The following is a 20244-nucleotide window of genomic DNA, read 5'->3' as shown; positions in this document are numbered from 1 at the left end:
GTCAATTAAACGGATGAGTCAATGCATCAATTAATCACCCAGTGTCTTTTTGTGTATGTTAAATGAAGAAAAGGGTTAAGGGCTTGGTTAAGGCCAGATGACTTGTAAGCCCTTGACTTGAAGACAGGGGAGCCGTGAAAGACAGATGCGTAGACATGTGATATTTAAGCCCTTGGTGGGAATGCTCTACTGACCGTGTATTCTTTCTAAAGTTGCCTTTTGCTAATGCACCTGAATTGTTTGCAGTTGCTAGTTACATTTTGTGAAAGACCCACAAAACGTAGAAGTAAGCACAAGGGACGGAAAGGATTAACTCTGGGTATAAAACTTTTCTCATTAAAGCTAGACTTATGTCTTTACGTTAATGTGCGCTTTATGTAGGTCTGCAAGGTGTTCACATTGAGTCCACAAAAAATTGAAAAGTGAGTTAGTTCAGGGCTTTCCACATACCCAAACTTGTTCTCAGGTACCCTTGAGGAAGACCAGGAGAAGGCAGCTTCGGGGATTTAAGGGGGGGGGGGAGTAGGGGCTCTTTGCCAGCAACCAGAGAAAGTTCTCGAACTGGGGCCAGATGGAGCTGGTTCTTAAAATACGAAGCTGCCAGTGGCCTTGATGCTGATTTTAAATTCTTATATTCCAGCAAGTAGAAGCCGTGTCAGGTCCTCATTTTATGTCACTTACGTCATTTACGGATAACGTTCTTTTTCTCCCCTACGGGAGGATAGATTATAGATGATGATTTTATGGTCTTTACACTTAATTTGTTAGCTTCCATTAAAATTTCATTAACGTGAGGCCAGGGGGAGAGAAAGGACTATAGAAATGTTGTCCTTTTCCACACCCTGTGTATCCATCTGAAAATGGTAGCATTTAGCCCCCCTCTCTCTAGATGGCTTCACGACTGATTTTGCTCCTTCCATCATGTAGGTTCCAGACTGTGACCCAGATGGTGAGAGTCTGGAGAAACGAGTGTCTGAGGATCTTCCACGACCGATTGATCAATGAAACAGACAAGCAGCTGGTCAGTACATCAGACTATACCAGCAAATTCAAAACTCTAACTACAAAATTCTTCTCTGGGTGAAGTAAACAAGCATACCCACCCCCCCACCCCCAAGTATTTTTTTAAATATAGTTCACCAATTGGAGAAAAATACACTAACAACAGAAGTTGATGGATAGAGGAGGGTGGATTATGGAGTACCTTGCAACAGAGAAAGGAATCGAATGCAAAGTACTTCAGAGAATCTTAGCATATGTTCTTTTTCTGACAAGTTTTAGCACATACATGTTGTCGAGTTTGAGTCCTTAAGCGGTCTTCTGTCAAAAGGTACAAGACCACATAGGCAACCTGGTTATGGAACATTTTAACGATGATATGGAGGTGGTGATGAGGGATCCCATCCTGTTTGGAGACTTCCGGACGGCCCTGCAGGAAGAGGAAACACGCATTTATGAAGACATCCAGGATTACGAGGCAGCCAAGGCTTTGTTTCAGGTGTGGATGGGGCTTACCTTCTCCACAGGCCCACTTTTCCTGGGAGCGCTTCTCAGCGGAGCCCAGCACTGGGAAGAATGCCCATGCCTGTGTCTCGGGCTGCAGAATGAGAGCTTGTGTCTTATCCGGTGGTTGCCACGTCCAGTGGTGCGTGGGGATGACCTGAGGAATGTGTTAAATACACAGACCCCAGGGTTCACCCCTCTGGGTTTCCATTCGTCCAGCCCAGGGAGGGTCCCAGGGTTCCAGTGCACAGCCAGGTTTGGGAACCACTCAGCTCTCCGCTATCCGTTTTCATTTTAATTCATGAACTGAGCCTTGTAATCAGCTTTGGCTCACTGCTGGCCGATCACAAACCAGCCCATAGAAGCCTTAATTGCCAATACCAGATTTAGTCCCATAGACCCAAACAATTTAATTATTTCAACCACTATAGATTATTGGGGGGGTGGAAAGAATCTCTCCTCCGTTCTTAATTTCTCCCGGACAAAAGGAAAGTCTGTCTCTCAGAATCCAGTGATCCTTTCTTTTTTTTTTTTAATTCAGGAAATTCTTGAGGAGTATAACGAAAGCAACACCAAGATGAACCTGGTTCTCTTTGACGATGCCCTGGAACACCTAACCCGCGTGCACCGCATCATCCGCATGGACCGCGGCCACTCCCTGCTCGTGGGGGTCGGAGGCTCAGGGAAGCAGTCTCTCTCCAGGCTGGCCGCCTTCACCGCCGGCTACGAGGTGAGTCGACCTCCCCTCCCAGAAATGGTTTATTAAAGCAATTTCGCCCGTCGGTAGTTCATGCAAACATTGGAAGAATCGAAAACAGATCAGATCATAGCATGATGTTTTCATAGAGTGTAGAATTGGGTTTTTCCTTGTTACTATTTTAACCGAATGTCTGAAGAATCTAAGTTTTGTATTGTTTTCGAATGTTTTTTTAAGTTTAGTTTTGAGAGAGAGACAGAGACAGAGCATGAGCATGGGAGGGGCAGAGAGAGAGAGGGAGACACAGAATACAAGCAGGCTCCAGGCTCCGAGCTGTCAGCACAGAGTCTGACGCGGGGCTTGAACCCACCAACCGTAAGATCATGACCTGAGCCGAAGTCAGATGCTTAACTAGCTGAGCCACCCAGGGGCCCCTTGTATTATTTTTAGAATGGACACTATGTCAAATCGAATTTGAAAGTCAAACTTGAGCCAATTTTGTGGTTTGTGGCGTGCACTCCTACGGAGGAGGGATCGGCCCAAACCTCCACGGACCCAGCATTCAGGTCAGCAAGTTGCTGGCTGCTGTGTCGGCACAACCAGCCCACACGGTTCTGGGCCATTCTTAGAATCTCTTTCAAAAAACAAATCCCCAAACAACAGCTTTATCGAGATATAATTCATAGACTGTACAATTCACCCATGTGCAATTCGGTGCTTTTTGGTATAGTCACAGATACGTACAACCATCAACACAGTCTATTTGAGGACATTTTTGTCACCCTCAAAAGACATCCTCTGCCCCTTAGCTATTACCCCTCTATCTTTCTGCCCCTCATCCAGCCCTAAAAAAAAAAATCACTAACGTACTTCCGGTCTCTATAGACATCCCTATCCTGGACTCTCATATAAACAGAATCATAGAGTATGTGGTCTTTTGTGACAGCTTCTTACACTTAACCGCCTGTTTTCAAGCTTCAGCCGCATAACACTGCCCGGTTCCTTTTTATGGCCAAATCGTGTTCTGTTGTATAGATTGACCACACTCTGTTTATCCATTCACCCGTTAACGGACAGGTGCCCAGTTTCCACCTTTTGGCCGCTGTGAACGGTGCTGCTGTGAACATTCACGTACAAGTTTCTGTGTCCACACGTCCACCTAGGTGTGGAATTGCCGGGTCGTGTGGCAGTGCTGTGTTTGATCATTTGGGAAACTGCCAGATTGTTTCCCAAAGCAACCGCACCATCGTACGGTCCCACCAGCACTGTGTGGGGGTTTCTGTGTCTCCGCACCATTCTTAGAAACTTACCGTGAGCTCCTGCCATACCCACTGGCAGTGCCCTTACAGGAGCCTCTCAAAGCGGAGACGTGCAGCATGCAGCGGGGCTTAATTTGGAACAAGAGTCATCTCCACGATTCACTTGTTTGTTTTTGATTTCGTGGCTTGCACTTGAGGTGTCCTATCCAGAAAGTCATTGCCAAGACCCATGCATGACTGTGTGTGTGTGTGTGTGTGTGTGTGTGTGTGTGTGTGTGTGTGTGTATGTGTGTGTGTGTGTGTGTGTGTGTTTTAGAGAGTCTGTGAGTCAGGGAGGGGCAAGGGGGAGAGACAGAGAATAAGCTGGGCAGGGGCAGAGAGAGAGGGGGACAGAGGATCCTAAGCGGGCTCTGTGCTGACAGCAGAGAGCCTGGTGCAGGGCTCAGACTCATGAACCTGAGCTGAATCTAAGGGTCAGATGCTTAACCTACTGAGCCACCCACGCGCCTCTGTGAGAACTCTTTGTACAGAAGAGCAGTCATGATTAGTTCAATGGATCTAGCTTGCAGTATATGCTTTTGTTTAAAGTATTTCTAAAAAAAAAAATTGGTTGATTTACCTTCCAGATCTGATAAAGTATGTGATCCAGATGTAACCGTTTTTATAGTTTTTGTACATTTTCCTAGACAAGTTGATTTCTTCCGTTGGTCGGTCCTGGTAAATCTGACGTACTGTCCTCTGAGGTAGTGTCGTGCATCCTGGCCTGGCCTGGCCTCGAGGAATGGCAGAGAGGATGTCCGAGGGACAGAGGAGAAGGGTGAACGTGTGCTGGGCTGTTACTGTGCCCTTGGAATTGTGGGGGGAGGTTGGGGAGTGGGGTCATAGCGAGCTGTTCATGCCCAAGTGGTGTTAGGAACCGTTGAGGGCGGGGCGCCTGGGTGGCTCATTTGTTGACCTCTGACTCTTATTTCGGCTCAGGTCATGATCTCACGGTTCATGAGTTCGAGCCTCTCGTCAGGCTCTGCGCTGACAGCACGGAGCCTGCTTTGGATTCTCGGTCTCCTTCTCTCTTTGTCCCTCCCCCACTCTCTCTCTCTCTCTCTCTCAAAATAAATAAACTTAAAAAAAAAAAAGGAACTGTTGAGGGCAAGGGGGAAGCTAACTCAGGGAGGACCACTGGGGTCTGCAGGTATCAGGTGATACTGGAGACCACACGTATTTGGCTGAAAGTCATCCATGTTGCCGTGTGTGTGTGTGTGTGTGTGTGTGTGTACCGAGTGCCCTGTGTGAATGTGCCTTTGCAGGCCCACGTGAGTGGGCAGAGTGTGCACGTGACCCCGTGTGCGTGCGTATATCGGGGCTGAGGGGTGACAGCGGACGAGGGATGTTCTAGTCGCTGTAAATCCCCTGAGCTGTTTCAGAACTGACAGTTGGCTCTTTGAAGTTCAACTTCCCGGCCTCTGAGCCGACGGAAACGAACGGAGAAGGTGTGTCCTCATTTACATTTGTGTCCATTTCGAAAACATGTAATAGGGTTTTAAAATTTTAGGGATCGAAACTGGCTTCCTACTTACTTTCTCTACGCATCTTCCCACAATCTAACTTTCGATGAACTCGCAGCCGGGCCTGTACCCACACGTGATGGCTGTGCTTGTGTGGGTCCCGTTTTCCTTTCTCCCCGCTCTGTGACTCCAATGACTCGTGTGTTTTTTTTAACATTTTTAAAATTTATTTTGAGAGGGAGAGAGAGAGAGAGAGAGTACAAGCACGAGCTGGGGAGGGGCAGACAGGGAGAGAGAGAATCCCAAACAGGCTCCAAGCTGTCAGCACAGAGCCAGATGCCAGGCTCGAACTCACCAACCATGAGATCGTGACCCGAACTGAAGTCGGATGCTTAACCGACGGAGCCACCCAGGTGCCCCTCCAATGACTCATTTAGCAGATGGAGGTGTCCTTTTCCTCTGCCATACTCACGTGGTCCCCTCTGCACAGACCTGCACTCCCTGCACACTCTCACGCTCTACACGTGTGTGCGCTCGTTTGCACAAAGGACTGTCAGAGTTTTCTTCGTCCCGCGTTTCTCACTCAGCAGCGTTTGTGAAAATGACCCGGGGCGTCTGGCTCTGCTGTCACTCGTCCCCCGCAGACGGCTGCACCGCCTGAGCCTCTCCCCCTGCCGTTGGCCTGTGACCCTCACGCGGGCCGGTCGTCTCACGGATGCTGTGCTCCGTGTCGGCAGGTGTTTGAGATCCTCCTGAGCCGAGGCTACTCGGAGAACAATTTCCGGGAAGATCTGAAGAACCTTTATCTCAAACTTGGGACCGAGAACAAAAGGATGATCTTCCTGTTCACGGACGCCCACGTGGCCGAGGAGGGCTTCCTGGAGCTCATCAACAACATGCTGACGTCAGGTACGCGGGCCGTGCTGGCCGGATACCCGGCCCGGAGGAGGGGCCGCTCGGCGCGGGCCTGGCGGGGCCCTCAGAGATCAGAGGTCGTCCTCGGGCAATGATGAGGTCTAGGCTTGTTCTCAAAGGTCCCTCTGGCTGCCCTGAGGGTCTAGACAACAGGAAGGCGAGAGCGGGAGAGGGTGGCTGGTTTGGAGCCGCCGCTGGGGTGTGCAGGCGACAGATGACCTGGGTCTGGACGGGGCCGGGGGGTGGGGATGGGCGGTGCCGCAGGAATGGAGGGAGGTGGGAGGATTCACGAGGGACGGATCGGATGAGGGCGAGTGCACCCAGGGTGGCTCCCCCTTTCAGGCTGGAGCCTGTGGTGAGTGGTTCCATTGCTAGGAGGGGGAGGACCGGCCGCTAGGGGTGCGTGGAGATGGCTACACTTACAAAAAATCCAAACTGGATGTCGGATAGTGTTTGCTAGAGAGAGTTTGCTAGAGCCTTGGTAACAAAGTACCACAAAACGGGTGGTTGGAAACCACAAACATTTGGGGCGCCTGGCTAGCTCAGAAGAGTGGGCGACTCTTGATCTCAGGGTCACTTGAGCCCCCATGTTGAGGGCTGAGCCCCACGTTGGGTGTAGAGATGACTTAAAAAAAAATTGGGGGCACCTGGGTGGCTCCGTCGGTTGAGCATCCGACTCTTGATTTTGGCTCAGATCATGATCTCCTCGTTCGTGGGTTCGAGCCCCACAAACCGGGCTCTGCGCTGGGAAGTTCAGAGCCTGCTTGGGATTCTCTCTCCCTCCCTCTCCCCCTCCCTCTCCCCTCCTTGCTCTGTCTCTCTCAAAATAAGTAAATAAGCAAAGTTAAAAAAAATCTAAAATCACAAACATTTAGTGTCTCACCGTGTGGAGGTCCCCCCTCAAGGCACCTGCTGGGGTGGTTCCTTCTGGGGCTCTGAGGGAGAATCTGTTCCAGGCCTGTCTCCGGCTTCTGCTGGTTTGCCGCTAACTCCCGGGCTCGTGGGCGCGTCTCCCCGGCTGCGCTTTCCCACTCACATGGTGTTCTCCGTGCGTGCGTGTGTCTGTCTCTGATCCAAACTTCCCCTTTTTATAAGGACACCAGTTGTAGTGGGTTAAGGCCTACCTTATGGACCTTGTTTTGTTTTATTTTTATTTTATTATCAGGTTAGTTCACATACAGTGGAGTCTTGGTTTCAGGAGTAGAACCCACTGATTCATCACTTCTGTGCAACACCCAGTGCTCATCCCAGCAGGTGCCCTCCTCAGTGCCCATCACCCATTTCGCCCATCCCCCCCCCCCCCCCCTTCCAGCCACTCTGTTTGGTCTCTGTATTTAAGAGTCTTTTATGGTTTGTCTCCCTGCTTTTATCTTACTTTTCCTTCCCTTCCACTATGTTTGTCTGTTTTGCTTCTCAGATTCCACATAGGAGTAAAATCATATGATATTTGTCCTTCGCTGATTGACTTATTTCACTGAACATAATACCCTCTAGTTCCATCCACGTTGTTACAAATGGCAAGATTTCATTCTTTCTGATCGCTGAGTAATATTCCGTTGTATATACTATCCATTCATCAGTCGATGGACATTTGGGCTCTTTCTATAATTTGGCTATTGTTGATAGCACTGCTATAAATATTGGGGTGCATCTGCCCCTTTGAATCAGCATTTTTTTGTAGCTTTTGGATAAATACCTAGTAGTGTAATTGCTGGGTCATGGGATAATTCTATTTTTAATTTTTTGAGGAACCTCCGTACTCTTTTCCAGAATGGCTGTGCCAGTTTGCATTTTAATGACCTCATTTTAACTTCATGACTTCTATAAAGACCCTGTTTCCAAGTAAGGTCACCTTCTGAGGTCCCGGGGACTTCAACATATCTTTTGTGGAGGAGCACCATTCGATCTGTAGCAGATCGGCAGTTGGATGTAGGGGTCTGGCTCTCAGATGTGGTTCCTAAAGCTTTGGAAATGGATGGGACCATCTGCGGGGAGAGTGTGAGACATCAGGGGAGCCCGGGGCTGAGTTCAGGGAGAAGAGGAGTGAGCCGGAGGCTGAGGTGGCAGGAGGGGAACCGGAAGCGAATTCCTCTTTATCTCTTCCAGTATACATAGCTGTGATTTAATCACGGCCGAAGGACACAAAGCACCATGAGCAGAGGGGGAGAGGCGCACGGGACGAAGTCTGGGGAGTCAGGCAAGGCTTCCAGAGCCCTCTTCCAGGGCGGTCACATAGGATACGTTTAACGCCTTCGGCGTCTGACTGTGACGACACACATGAAGTGTCATCTCCCAGGGAAGCCGTTCGGGACTCAGCGCCGAGGGTGTTTACTGGGGGCTGGTCACGTAGGCACCTGCTGCCTGGCACCTACTGAAAATTCTAGATTTCCAGGGGGAAAGCAGGTGGTCAGCATGAGCCACACTGTTTGCACAGACAGATCAGGCCTGATGAGCTACTCTGATCCCTGAATGGTAGTGGGAACCCTCCCAAAGTCCGTGTTCCCAGACACGGGCCAGGGGCCAACCCTGTAAGCAAGCCTTAGTGAGGAGAGCAGCCCCAGGCCTGCCGCGTCATCTTTGTTCCGTATGGGAACCCAACAGATGGTTCATAAAAATGTAGGATACTGATTCGAAATGGTATAGATACAGTCGGAAAAAGTCGACTTGCCAGAGTCTGGCTGCTTTCCTGCCCTGGGAGGGCTGTGTCTGCATCTCCCCATTGATTTAGTTATTCCAGAATTCGCATCAGGCCGAAACCCTGGAGTGCATCAGACGCCTGGCCCCTCCCACATTTTGTCCTGCTTTCTTTTTTGTCCCTGGAACCCGTCCCTTACCTTGCGCTCCCTTTACCGGCCACCAGAGCCAGACCCTCATCGTGTCTGACTGTGACTCTTCACACGTATCTCTGTATCGATCTTCCTGCTTCCTGACACACCACCTTCTGCGCACGTCACCAGCTCGGGGTCTCCGCGGACTGGCTTCTGTTTCCGCAGCCTGAGTTCCTCTCCCTCCTTATTTTCCATCCTGCCTCTGCATCTTGCTCAGGCCCTTCTTCCCGCCTGCTGCACTCTCTTTCTCCCTCTCTTTATCAGCCTCCGTGGTTGCAAGCGATGGAAACTCAACTCCAGTTGGCTTACGTGAAATTAGAGGGAGATGAAGTCAGTATTGATTCACAAAACTGAAAAAGTCCGGGGCACGTTTGGATTCAAGTGCTCAAGAGAGAGCATTCCGAACGGGTCTCCCCCACCCACCACCCACCCCTGTCTTGGCTTTACCGTTTTTCTCTTTTATTTGCATTTTTGGATTTTCCCAAAGTAGTGAAACAAACAAACAGCACCAGATGCCCGAGGCTCACATCCTCCTTGGCTTAGCCTGGGCCAATGAGATTCTTTCCCCGATGTTTGTGGTACGAGGGCTCGGCAGGGCTGTCATTGGCTGGCTCAGATCACGTGCCCCATACCTGAGCCAATCGCTTTGGCCGGTTGACACAGGGCTGTGATTGGGCAGGCCACCCAAACCGCTCGCAGGCGTAGAATGATTGTGAAGTGATTCTCCCAAGGAAAAGAGAGACCTTTGGCCAGGAAGTGGGGACAGGCGGGGACAGAGGGACTCCATTTTCCAGTCTAAAGTGTCAGGTGCCAAAATTCCTCCAAATTCTAGCTCCGGGGCCACCCACGCAGGGTCTCCCTCCCCTAAGAAGCCTCCTTCACCGGTGGCAGCTTCGTACCTCCTGAATACCCGGGGCACCTACAGTCCCCGCTACTCACGTGGCATTTAGCACCTGCTTCCTTGGGTCGGCATCAGACTTTCCACACATGGGTTGCAGACTCGTGAGGATGGGTGTAAGCGCCAGCCCTGTCCTTTTCTGTATCTGTAAACCACACTGCAGGGCTGGGGTGTGTTTTCTGTGAAGACGAGAGGGCTCCTGTGGGTCTCATTTAATAGCACCCCAAATGGGCAAGGCTACTTATTTTCCGAAGCCCTTACACTTCGCAGCAGTTTTTCATCCTGGGCCCTAATGACATCAGGGGCAGGGTAATTTTTAGTTGTGGGGCTGTCCTGGGCATTACAGGCTGGTTGGCTGTGTCCCTGGCTTCTACCTACTAGATGCCATCAGCACCCCAGCCCCACACACACATAAGCCGGGGCGACCAAAGACGTCTCCAGACATTGCCGGATGTCTCTTGGGGGCACAGTTGTCCCTGGCTGAGTACGCTCACGATAACCCTCCCAGGTAAGCAGGGGACGTTTGTTCCTTCCACTTCAACGAGGAGACTGAGGCTCAGAGGGGTTTACACACGGGGTGTGAGTCTTGGGCCTCAGAATCAGGCCACAAGCCCTGCTCCTTGAGCTTGGCATCTACGGCTCTTCCAGTGATGCTGTGCCCCTTTCATTTAAGTGCCTAGAGGGATGATACCACCCCTTCCCCGCCCCTCCGAGGCTGAAAAACTCATTGTGTCTTTGTTCTCTAGGGATCGTACCCGCGCTTTTCCCAGAAGAGGAAAAGGAGTCTATCCTCAGTCAGATTGGACAAGAAGCTCTGAAGCAAGGGACGAGCCCGGCCAAGGAATCCGTGTGGCAGTACTTTGTGAACAAGAGCGCAAATAACCTGCACATTGTCCTGGGCATGTCGCCGGTGGGGGACACCCTGAGGACGCGGTGCAGAAATTTCCCAGGTGCCCCTGAGCTGAGTCTGCAAATGGGTTTTTCCCCTTCGGCAGGGCATTCCCAGCAAAGTGAAACAGGAGATGGTCACTGGGCGGAAATTCGGGCCCTGCAGCGTAGGGTGAGACCCGCTCTGCCCCTCACGATCGCCGGCGGGCTCTCGTGCTGCCCACGGTGGACAGTGTCCTCCAACAACGAGGAAATGCTCACAGGCCCAGGTGCACGGCCCGAAGCGAGCTCCCTGCTCTCTTCCATTTGAACCGTTTTGCCAGCCTCGTGGAAGGTGCAGTACCTGGACCTCTGGAGCAGAGGTTCTGAATTGGAGGCTGATTTCCGGCCCCATCCCGGGGCCATCGTCAATGCCTGGAGACAGTTTTGGTTGTCACATCGGGTGGGCGGGGGAGTGTACTACTGGCATCTAGTTGACAGAGGCCAGGGTTTTGCCCAACTTTCTATGCTGCACAGACAGCCCCGTGATAGAGGGTCATCCAGCCCAAATGTCAGCCGCGCTGCGGTTGAGAAACTCTGCTTTGGGTGAATTATTCTTGGGTGCGTCCCGCTCCTTCTCCAGCGTGCCGGGTGCTGAAGACCGTGTCAACGTCCGTGATCGTCTCAAGGTTGCAGGCTGACCATCTCTTTTCGTCTCTTCTTTTCAAGGTCTTGTAAATAACACCGGTATCGACTGGTTCATGCCCTGGCCCCCTCAAGCCCTGCATGCAGTCGCTAAGTCATTTCTAGGTACGTGACAGCTACTGTGGGGCCCCGTTAATGATGTAACAAAATAACGTAATGCTTTTCTGACTTTGACTTTTGGTCCAGTAGCTCCCTTCATCGTTAACCCCCATGGCCACGAATGGTTTTTAAGTTTGTCAGTGTGTTTTTGGTTTGTATTGTGTTTTAATCTAAAGAGATTGTGGGGGGGCGCCTGGGTGGCTCAGTCGGTTAAGCGTCCGACTTTGGCTCAGGTCATGATCTCACGGTCTGTGAGTTCAAGCCCCGCATCGGGCTCTGTGCTGATGGCTCAGAGCCTGGAGCCTGCTTCAGATTGTGTGTCTCCCTCTCTCTCTGACCCTCCCCCATTCATGTTCTGTCTCTCTCTGTCTCAAAAATAAATAAACATTAAAAAAAAATTAAAAAAAAATAAATAAAGAGATTGCAGGGGACTTACAAGGATAACTTAGGAGACAATTGATCAGGTATCATCCAAAGCAGGCGTTGGTACACCATGGCCTTTGGGCCAAATGTGGCCCGTGGCTCGTTTTGGTAAATAAAGTGTGATTGGGACACTGACTCATTGGTCAATGACCGTGGTGTCTATGGTTGTTTTTAGGCCACAATTGCAAGGTTGAATAATTATAGGAGAGACCATACAGCCCATGAAGCCTGAATACTTACTGTTTAGCTCTTTACAGAAAAAGTATACTGTTTCCTGACCCAAAAGATACCTGAAGGACCTTTTAGAGGACTGATTATCAATCCGTGCTGAATTTGCTGTATAGTTTCAAGCACTTAAGCCCTCGATTATTAATTTTAATCTTCAGCGTAAGAAAGCAAGTCAGTTCGTCTTCAGGGAAAAATCTTTTTATCTGGACCTAACTTGAGCAGATTCATGCCAAAAGACACTGGGTGACCCCGTAAATGGCTTCCACCTTATAACTATGTATTCAGTAAATAAATAACTTGTCCCTTTATGCAGGGAGAGCTCATGTTTTTAATCAAAATGTACTTTCATGGGTAAAGGGGCTAAGAGAATGGCTCTGTCCTGCTGATGTGGCTCAGGGAATAGCAAGCTTTTTTCTGGAAAGGACCGCATGGTAAATATTTTCAGCTTTGTGGGTCATACAGTCTCTATTGCAACTACTCAGCTCTGCCATCGTGTCATGAAAGCAGTCAGCGACAATATGTAGGTGAACGGGTGTAGCTGTGTTCCGATAAAACTTTGTTCACAAAAACAGGTGGTGGGCCGGCTTTGTCCCGCGTGGTTTGCCAACCCCCGTATCCACGCGTCTTAGCTTCCAGAGACGTGCTAGCCACCTCCCTGTGTTGGCACTTAGTTGTGCTCTCAGCCTTCAGTGCTTCCGCGTCATCACACCGCGTGGAATTTGCTGCGAATTTTTTTCTTGGAATAGATACCCCGGCATTGGGATAACTGTGCCCCAAAGTATGGATGTGGGTGAGGCAGTTTTTCACGCATGCTGGAAATAGGCCTGTGGGCTGTGGTTTGCTGGCCCCCCCGGTATGATTTAAGATCACATCTGCAGCATCTGGCTGAATGGTTACTTTGGGTCAATCTTGTCTTCCTTCATTTTAATTGAAGACACATTCTGCTTTGAGGTGAGTGTGTTTCGCCATCTGTTAGATAAACCAAGATAAACCAAGATCAGCACCGGAAGAGAGGACTGACTGTTTCAACAGACTTAAAGGAAGACCCTCCTTGTGGCCACTCTGTGCTGGGCGCAAGGGATAGAGCCAGAGACACTGGATGCATTTCCTTCCTGCAATTCCAAGCCCCTCCCCGGACAGTGTCATAGCCATCCAAGGGACAGAGCTCCCTACCCACAGGGAAAGAGAAACTGCCACGGCACAGATTGGTCCTGTGGTCCAGAAAAGCCACCAACCAAGTGATAGCTACTCTTTTGCTTTCCTTTTCTATTAAACATTTTTATTTCAGGGCACTAGGGTGGCTCAGTCAGTTAAGCATCTGACTCTTGATTTCTGCTCAGGTCGTGATCTCACAGTTCGGGAGATTGAGCCCCGAGTCGGGCTCCGTGCTGACAGTGTAGAGCCTGCTTGGGATTCTCTCTCTCTGTGTCCCTCCCCTCCGCCATCCCTCAAAATAAATAAATGAACTTAAAAAAAAACATTTAAAAATGCATTTTTATCTCATTTTTTTCAGTAAAACATCTATAACATAAAATTTGCCATTTTAACCGTTTTTTTAAAAAAAGATTTTAATGTTTATTTATTTCAGAGAGAGAGAGAGAGAGCGAGTGTGAGCAGGGATCAGGCAGAAAAAGAGGGAGACACAGAATCTGAAGCAGGCTCCAGGCTCTGAGCTGTCAGCACAGAGCCCCACGTGGGGCTCGAACCCACAAACTGTGAGCATGACCTGAGCCGAAATCGGACACTTAGCCGACTGAGCCACCCAGGTGCCCCATGTTGTTGTTTATTTTTGAGACAGAGCATGAGCAGGGGAGGGACAGAGAGAGAGGGAGACACAGAATCTGAAGCAGGCTCCAGGCTCTGAGCTGTCAGCACAGAGCCCGACGTGGGGCTTGAGCTCACGAACTATGAGATCATGACCTGAGCCGAAATCGGACGCTTAACCGACTGAGCCACCCAGGTGCCCCGCCATTTTAACCATTTTTAGGAGTAGAGTCAGTGGCCTGAAGAACATTCACACTGTTGTGCAGCCATCATCATCCATCTCCAGATCTCTTTTCATCTTGTAAAACTGAAACTGTCCCCATAAAACACGAACTTCCTGTTCCCCCAGCCCCTGGTAACCCCCTTCTACTTTCTGTCTCTGAATCTGGCTGTTCTTGACACTTCGTATGAAGTCGAGTCACGGAACATTTGCCCTTTTGTGTCTGGCTTCTTGTACTCAGCACGTGTTTGAGGCTCATCCACGTTGTATCGTGTGTCGGGATTTCCTTTCTTTTTACGACTGGGTGATCTCCCGTCGTGTGGATGGACCATATTCTGTTTATCCATTTGTCTGTTGATGGACGTGTGGGTCGCTTCCACGTTTGGCTGTTGTGAATAGTGTGGCTGTGAACATTGGCCTACATGAATCTCCTTGAGTCCGTTTTTCAGGTCTTTCTGGGCACATGCCTCAGAGCAGAATTGCTGAGTCACAGGGAATTCCATGTTTAGCTGCGGGAAGCTCCTCTTTTCCGTGTGTAAGAGGCATTTTTCTCTGTTCCTTTCTCTTCAGGGACTAATCCGATGATCCCAGTGGAAAACATAGATGGTGTGGTAGAGCATGTTGTCTTGGTCCACGAGTCCGTGGGTGAATTCAGCAAACGATTTCTACAGAAACTGAGGCGCAGCAACTACGTAACTCCCAAAAATTACCTTGATTTTATTAACACGTATTCAAAGTTACTGGACGAGAAAACTCAGTGTAACATAGGTAAGACTTGGGAACGGGGCGGTGAACACGTAAGGATCCAACTGATGACCTTTTCTTTAAGCAGGCGTTTCTTAGCAAGACGGGGAATAATCAGGATCGAGGTGAAGTGTAGCACGCTCCGGATCTTTCGTCTCAGAGTGATTCTTCTGGGTGGGCAGGGGGCTGTCACGCTCTTACTTTTATTCATCCGTGTTGGGTCATGCGTTTCGTAGCTCTCCGTTTTCCCTGCTTAGAGATACGGTCTGATGGCAGCAACGTGCTCGGTTGGAAAGTGCTCTTGAAAATGCTGCGGCTCTAGCTGTCGGCCAGACGAAGCGCTGTTTTCAGAAATACATTCGTTTTGGCCGATGCTGTCTCAGCGTGGCAGTGGAGGTGATGTTGGCATCTCCTGGAGATTTTTTTTTTTTTTCTCAGTTGAGCCCAAGTTGGACGAATCACAGTGAGGCCGCTGGCACGCTTCCCCGGGCGTACTGGCAACGGTGCTCACATTGGTGATGGGTACGGGTCCTCTCTTTCCTCAGCCCAGTGCAAGCGTCTGGAGGGGGGGCTGGACAAGCTGAAGGAGGCCACCATCCAGCTGGATGAGCTGAACCAGAAGCTGGCCGAGCAGAAGGTCGTACTGGCGGAGAAGTCGGCCGCCTGCGAGGCCCTGTTGGAGGAGATTGCCACCAACACGGCCATAGGTGAGTGTGGGGCCAGCTCTGGGGGCAGGGACCCCCCAGATGGGGCGGGGCTCCACTGGGGGACATTCCTGAGAAGCCACTTGGAAGGCCACTGTTTTTCTCCTGAGCACGATGCACATTCCCGCATGTGGACTTCGCAGGCCGCTCCCGCCGGTTGCCCGCCACACCGAGCTCGCCTGCGGGTTATTCCGGCCCCTTCCCACGCGGCCCAGCCCCAGTTCCATCTCCCCTGAGACCCTTCCCCTGCCGACCCCTCTTCTTGGCCCCCTGACTGTTGTGATGGTTCCCGCTCTGCTTTTCGGTTCTGACGGTTTCACAGTTGTGACCTTGCTCCCTTCTTCCCATGCACTTGTCTTCCTGCTGCTCCAGCAAGAAACTCTCTCTCGGGGCCGGGATCCTTCATAGCGTCAGGGCCCATATGCGCTTTGCGCTCTGTAGACGCTCGGCCCACGCTTGCTTCTTGACCGTGAAGACGAATCCCGAGAGAACGCCTCATTGGAAAATATTAGGGCATCCAGCCAACGTTCAGTATGTTTATCGAACACCCACCGTATCGGTTCCCTAGGGCCATCTGGTGAAGCAAAGTCAGCATAAATTTTCGCAGGGCCCCAGGGCACACAGGATTGTGACACACCAAGGTGGTGACGAGCATGGCTGTGATGCTCGGGTCCTTGTGCTCCAGTCCCAGCTGGGTGCTCTCAGACAGGTGACAGTGTATTTGTTTCCTAGAGTTGCCCTAACAAATGGCCACACCTAGGTGGGCGGGGGGGGGGGCTTCAAACAACACTTGACTCTCTTACGGTTTTGGAGGCCAGATTTGGAGATCGGCAGGACCAGGCCTCCTTCCTCCTTGCTTCTACCAGCTTCCGGTGGTTTGCTGGCAGTCCTTGGCTTTTAGGTTTATCTCAGTGTTTACCACCACTGGCACATTATCTCCTTCCCTCTGTGTTTCTGAGTCTTCCCATGGTCTCCTTATAAGGATACAAGCTATTGGATTTAGGGACCACCCTAACCCAGTATGACCTCATGTGAACTAGGATCTACAAAGACCCTCTTTCCCAATAAGGTCACATTCTGAGGTTCCCAGGTGGACGTGGACAGTGGGGAGACACTCTTCAACCCAGTACACCTACTATGAACCAAAGCCTGTTCTAAACATTAGGGCTACAGACCTTGGGGAGATGCTCACATTCTAGTGAGTGGAACCAGACAATCAATGAGCCAATAATTAGATCAACTTCCAGATTTTGATCAATGTCATGAAGCAGATAAACAGAGAGATGAGGTCTAGGGTGACAGAGGGGGCAGGGCACCTTAGGAGGGGTGGTTCTGAGCCGGGCCTGAATAAACATAAGAAAAGGTGACGAGAAGCAGGGAGATCTCAGTGAGCCGGAAAGAGGGAGGGTGGCCCTAGTGTCCTCAGCTAACACTGGCCACACAGGGTTGGGGGACTGTCCTGTGGGATGGAGTGGTGGGACATGGGTGGGCCAGTCAGAGCAGCTGTCCTGCTGTTGGAGACCCCGTGCCCCGTAAGGTTTCTGTTCTAGCAGGAACACCCAAGGCCGCCATATTGGACAAAGCTCGTTAGATCCCCTGACAGCCCAGCACCAACCTTGGAGGGCTGCGGGCTGCTTTGTGTCAGTGGTGATGGTCCCCCCACCTCCGTGCCCAGTAGTTTCACTAACCTCCCCTTCCTCCTGTAGCTGAGGAGAAGAAGAAGCTTGCAGAGGAGAAAGCCATGGAGATAGAAGAACAAAACAAGATCATCGCGGTGGAGAAGGCTGAGGCCGAGACAGCCCTCGCCGAGGTCATGCCCGTGCTGGAGGCTGCCAAGCTGGAATTGCAGAAGCTGGACAAATCCGATGTGACTGAGATTAGGTAACTGGTGGCAGTTTCCAAGTGTGCTTGGCCGCCCGTATCAGTCCTGACAGCAACTACGATAATCACGGCGGCCAGGCATTTGTGGAGCCACGTCGCGTGCCGGCCACTGTGCTAAGCACTCTCCGTGGTGGGTACCGTTAGTGCTGTTCTTATCCTCGTTTGCAGAAGAGGAAAGTGGGGCGCAGGACGGTAAGATGGCTCGCCCCAGGTCCCCCAGCCGGGAGGTAGCGGAGCCTGTTGACTTTGGACCCAGGCTGACTCACAGGGGGGGACTGAGTTCCAGAGCGGGGTGTGTGGGAGGAGGTGGGGTTTGTCAGCCGATGCTTTTTTCGGGAAACACGACACGAGCGTCTGTCTGGGGCGCTTGACGCGGGGGGCCGGAGCCCTGCTGAAAATAGCTTGACAAAGATGTGCCACAAGCTGAGAGTCGACTGGGGAGGCTCTGATCCAGCTCTAGCCAGATGGGCTTGTGAGGGGTGGGGAGAGGGGCTCTTTATTGTGGCTCCCGGACCTTTGGCGAGTCAATTTGTAAAATGCCTGTCCCCCTGCAGCCCCACAGGACTTCCAGGGAAAGGGGCCTGGTGTGGGGCTGGTGGGTGAGCTTTCTCCCGCGTTGTGTGGGGCTCCTTAGGGCACCGTTAATGGATCTCGCTCATCAACTCGGCACGAGACTGAAGGCAGGAAGGAACACTCCCCCATCTGCCTGCCCCTCTGCTTATGTCGCCTGGCCCCACACACGTCTCCCCCTGGTCCGGGACCCTCAGCTCTCTCCTCTCTCCCCATCACCTCCTTGCTTTCAGAAAGGGTCGGGGTCTTCTGGCCCCACAGTCAGGTCTCCTGTGAGAGAGACTCCTGTTTCCAAGCCCGTGGTTGACTCTCCGTCTTAGGCTCCCGGCAGAACGATGCTTGTTCTCTGTGCTCGTCTCTCTTCCTTCCTTGTCAAAGGCTGGGCCCTTGGCATTTGTTTATTAGTGAGACATGTGGACTTGAAACCGAACGTCCAGCTCGTTCCAGGGCAGGGGACTTAAGCAGCTCTCGGGAGGTCACCTGCGGATACTGCTGTTGGCAGAGGTCGTTATTTCGGCTTTGCAAAGCGTGGTTGAATGAAGGCGTAAGGATGGACGTTTTAAGATCGCAGTCGTACGTGTCAGAAGTTCGGACGGGGGTGCAGAACAAAGCAGAAATGCATACGAAGCTGAGTTGTAGGACAGACCGTCAGCGTACACATATTCAAGGGAAACGGCCAACGCCGGTTATGCGAATGTTGGGCACCACTCCCAGGTCAGCGGCATAAAAACACCGTGAGAGCAGAGAGCCGGGAAGGAGTTTTGAAGGGGATTTGTTTGGAGAGAAGGGGCTGTGAGTCCCCGGCTCGACCCAAGGGCGAGGGGGAGACGGGGCTCCTACAGGACCAAATGGAGAGCTTGCTGTGTGTCCCCGGCAGCTGGCGGGGGATGCCTGTATCTCGCCTGAGACAGGTGCGAGAGGGTGCTCGAGTCATTTCTGAGAAAGCACAAGTGGCCTATGACCTGAAGGGACTAGTTTCTGGAAATGTAATTATGGGAGTAGGTAATGTGTTCGTGTGTGGCTCTGCCTTTTACGGGGGGATGTGACCTCAGGTAAGTCACCTAACCTCTCTGTGCTCCAGTGTCCTCATCTGTAAGACGAGGCTGATGATAATTGTCCCCATGGCCTCAGGGCTGTTGTGAACTATTATACGAAGAGCTCTCCGGACCACACAGTGGGCGTCAAGTAAGCATTAGCTAGGATGGTCCCAACATCTCAGTGACATGATGTGAAAGCCCCCTCCCGACCGCCCCATCAGCTTAGTCCCCCTCCTTTCCCCCCCCACCTGCCCCCCAACACAGCAGGTACCCATTGCCTTTTGGTTCTCACACGTCATCCAGAGGGTTTTTGTGCGTGGTCACGGCAACCGGGCGTACAAGTGTCTCTTCGGTTCCTGACTGTAGATTCTAAAGGTTAGTGGAACAAGGGATACCTGTGTGTTTTCTTCCTTCTCTTTTTGGTGTGTAAACGGTCACACACCGTATGCATTTTTCTACACCTTGGCTTTTCCACCGAACAGTGCATTTTGGAGATGTTTTGCGTGTCAACATATGATGAACTTCCCCAATATCCAAAAAGAGTCCATCACATTCCTTTGTACGGTGGCTGTGTTGTCATCTATTTAACCGGCCCCAGTTTCCGAATCTTTAGCTTGTTGCCAGCCTTCTGCCTTTACAAACCGCATGGCAAAGAATAGCACCGACCGCACTTCATGGCGCAGCCGGGCAAGTCCGCCGCGGGGATGCTTTTCCAGAAGCGGAACTGCCGAGTCCAAGGGTGTGTGCGTTTATGATGTCTACAGCTGTTGTTTAGCGCTCTCCCTGGGGTGGAACCAATTTACACTCCACTGACAGTCCATGGGAGTGCCTGCTTTTCCATAGCCTCACCAACAGAGAGCATCATCGCACGTTTGAATTTTTGCTGGTTATGTAGATGAAAAATTGTATTTGTGTAGTTTTAATGTGCATCCCCCTTATTGTGAGTGAGGCTGGCCTTTTTTCATATGTGAAAGACGTGTGTTAGGTTTGTGTGTATTTCCTTTTCTGTGAACTGTTTATACGCTTTGCCCACTTATCTGTTGAATTGTTGTTATTGTTGCTTTCTTTTCTTGTCCGTTTCCAGTGGATTTTTATGTAATAGGGAGGTGAGCTTTTTATCCACGATGTGAATTGCAGATATCTTCCCCTGTGGTTCATTGGCCATTCGACTTTGCTTGTGAGTTTTGTGTGTGTGTTTGTGTTTGCTGTGCATAAGATTTTTATGTGGCAGATTTTAGCAATGTTTTAGTTTGTGGATCTCGGATATTATGTCATCCTTAAGAGGCCTTAAAAATGAAAGATTGTAAGACAATCTCCCCATGATTTCTTCCTGTGCATTTACAGTTTAATTCTCTATGGTTAAATAGTTGATCTTTTGGGGATTTTTCCTGGGGTTCAGT

General features: G+C 50.9%; 1 protein-coding gene across 1 annotated transcript in view; it reads left to right on the top strand.

The window, feature by feature from the left end:
- DNAH10 (dynein axonemal heavy chain 10) overlaps window positions 1–20244 on the top strand; it is a 150885-nt gene that overhangs the window by 107675 nt on the left and 22966 nt on the right. Inside the window, exons 49-57 of the mRNA XM_060612080.3 lie at window positions 928–1021; window positions 1331–1498; window positions 2045–2233; window positions 5699–5870; window positions 10349–10552; window positions 11199–11279; window positions 14479–14676; window positions 15198–15359; window positions 17063–17237. Of these exons, the coding sequence (XP_060468063.3) occupies window positions 928–1021; window positions 1331–1498; window positions 2045–2233; window positions 5699–5870; window positions 10349–10552; window positions 11199–11279; window positions 14479–14676; window positions 15198–15359; window positions 17063–17237 (1443 nt within the window). The remainder of the gene's footprint in view (window positions 1–927; window positions 1022–1330; window positions 1499–2044; window positions 2234–5698; window positions 5871–10348; window positions 10553–11198; window positions 11280–14478; window positions 14677–15197; window positions 15360–17062; window positions 17238–20244) is intronic.

The sequence above is a fragment of the Panthera onca genome, chromosome D3, assembly GCF_046562875.1.
Source record: "Panthera onca isolate mPanOnc1 chromosome D3, mPanOnc1 haplotype 2, whole genome shotgun sequence".
Lineage (NCBI taxonomy): Eukaryota > Metazoa > Chordata > Mammalia > Carnivora > Felidae > Panthera > Panthera onca.
Note: the sequence above shows the minus strand (reverse complement) of the source record. Positions and strands in the feature narration are given on the sequence as shown.